At 45.0% G+C, this 2,500-nt stretch overlaps 1 protein-coding gene across 5 annotated transcripts in view; it reads right to left on the bottom strand.

Annotated features, from left to right (window-relative positions):
• The window catches only part of DCX-EMAP (Doublecortin-domain-containing echinoderm-microtubule-associated protein), a 128,224-nt gene that overhangs the window by 106,532 nt on the left and 19,192 nt on the right, over positions 1-2,500 (bottom strand). For 4 of the 5 annotated variants that reach the window (XM_076185020.1, XM_076185023.1, XM_076185021.1 and 1 more), the window contains exons 2-3: positions 1,921-2,035; positions 139-337 (exon numbers count right to left, since the gene is read on the bottom strand). In XM_076185020.1, coding sequence (XP_076041135.1) covers positions 139-337; positions 1,921-2,035 — 314 coding nt within the window. Of the gene's footprint in view, positions 1-138; positions 338-1,920; positions 2,036-2,500 lie in introns of those variants that run through there. The other variant, XM_076185024.1, reaches the window with a different exon arrangement.

The raw sequence follows: 2,500 nt of genomic DNA, 5'->3' as shown, positions 1-2,500 counted from the left end.
ACACACACACACACACACACACACACACACACACACACACACACACACACACACACACACACACACACACACACACACACACACACACACACACACACACACACACACACACACACACAGACTCACACACTCACTCACCTGTCATCGTTGTCGTCCATTGTGAGTTCGTAGTGGATCCTGGAGTCGTCCTTGGAGCGGCCGCTGAGGGCGGAGGTGGCGCGCGAGGGCGAGGGCGAGGGCGTCTGGGGGAGGGCCGAGCGGGGGTTGCGGGTGTGGCCGTGGATATACGGGTACAGGACCGATTGGGCTCGGGAACGTCTCCGACGGGTAACAGTGCCTGTAGACGGAGAGAGAGAGGGAGAGAGAGAGAGAGAGAGAGAGAGAGAGAGAGAGAGAGAGAGAGAGAGAGAGAGAGAGAGAGAGAGAGAGAGAGAGAGAGAGAGAGAGAGAGGGGGGGGGAGACAGAGGGGGAGGGAGGGAAGAGGAGGAGCAGGAGCAGAGTAAGAGGAAGATGAGGTGGAAGAGGGAGAGGAGGAGGAGAAGGCAGGAGAATATGAAGGAAGAGGAAGAAAAAGACGACGAGGCAGAGTAAGAGAGTAGAGATGGTGATGGTGATGTTTTTGATGGTGGTGGTGGTGATGGTGGTAGTGGTGATGATGGTAATGGTAGTAATGATGGTGAAATATGGTGATGATTGGTGGTGATGGTGATGAATGGTGAGAAGGAGATCGAGGAAGAGAAAGTGGAGGAAGGAAAAGAGGAAGAGGAGATGAAAGAGGAGGAGGAAGAAGAAGAAGAGGAGGAGGAGGTGAAGGAAGAGGAGGAGGAGGAGATGAAATAAGAGGAAAAGGAGGAGGTGAAGGAGGAGAGGGAAGGGTGAGTTAGTACTGGGAAGGGTGAATTAGTACTGGGAAGATAGAGACACATTATTTACCCATGTGAACAGCCTGGAGACTCGGGCAGGCTTTCCAGCACAAGGCAAAGGTGGAAACCCATTGTTTGACCAGAGGCGATTTTTGAGTCAAAACTGCTCAAAAGAAAGAAAAGTCTTAATTTAGGAGAGCAGTTAACAAACGCACACACGTCGGAAATAAAAAAAATTTAAAGTTTCTTAGCCAATACACTAGACGTATATTCAAAAACAAGTATTGTCATGACTAAAAAAAATCGTTTAATGGGGTTATTAGCTTTCTTGGCTGAAATTTAAATGGAACTAGAAGACATTTGTTGTTCCAACTATTGGGAATAGAAGTTTGTGTTAGTGGTATGCTAACAGGTACAGAACTTCAGCACTTTGCTAATGGGCTCACAGTTCGACTCTTACTTTAGTGCCTAAGGTTATTTACACTCGTCTGTTCTGAATTAGAAATCAAATGAAGGAGTTTCTACCCAGGCCTCGATATAGGAAGTCTGCCCATGTCTTGTGGTTAAGATTACTTATAATGGAAAAACAAAATAGCTAAAGTAACGATTTTCTTTTACATCGTAAAATTAGGCAATAATGGTCGAATGCTAAAGATTAAGCCAGTCTAAAATAAATATGACATTAACTTGAAACACACACACATACGCACACACACACACACACACACACACACACACACACACACACACACACACACACACACACACACACACACACACACACACACACACACACACACACACTCACACACGTACACATACTTACACACACACGTGCACATACACACACGTACACACACACACGTGCACATACACACACACGTACACAAACACGTACACACACAATGCACACATTACATATGTGTATATATATCATATTAGAGATTTAGATACAGGCGCCCGTATGAACACACAAACCCACACTCTCACATATAAAGGAGTAAAGAAAACCTTCGTCCCAGTACCTCATCCTCATGACATGTCACAGCCTCTTACCGGTGTTGCTGTTGCCTTCACCAGGAGCGTTGGTCAGGGGCGGCAGCGACGTATGTCGGTCCGGGGCGTAGATTTCATTCCCCTGGGGGCCCGACACCACGTACTCGCCTCCCTCCTGTGAAAGGCGCAGGAGGAGGTTGGAATTAAAAGATGAAATAGAAAATATTTGAGTTGTGGGGATGGGAGTGGGGGAAATGTCAGCATGTATATATATATATATATATATATATATATATATATATATATATATATATATATATATATATATATATATATAATTTTTTTTCTTAGGCGTAGATCGGAAGAAAAAGATGTGTTCGGCTATGCGCTCTCAGGACCTTTAGCCCTCCCTAATTGGTGGGTAAGTCAAATTACACAGCAATGATGGGGAGGAGTGTGGTGAAGTTTGCAAGAGTAGCATGGGATAAAAAAATCGTCAGAGTCGCGCTTGGAAATGCCATTTGTGTTGTCGTAGACTTCAAACAGAATGAGCTTGTGATAGCAACGGTTAGAGATTATGTGAAGGTAATTAATTAGTTTAAAACATAGGGACTACAGGAGCTAACAAGGAAGACCTTTC

This window comes from Oratosquilla oratoria, chromosome 5 (assembly GCF_046742065.1).
Source record: "Oratosquilla oratoria isolate Oo_2021 chromosome 5, ASM4674206v1, whole genome shotgun sequence".
NCBI classification, from domain to species: Eukaryota; Metazoa; Arthropoda; class Malacostraca; order Stomatopoda; family Squillidae; genus Oratosquilla; species Oratosquilla oratoria.
This window is presented reverse-complemented; position numbering and strand designations above follow the sequence as displayed.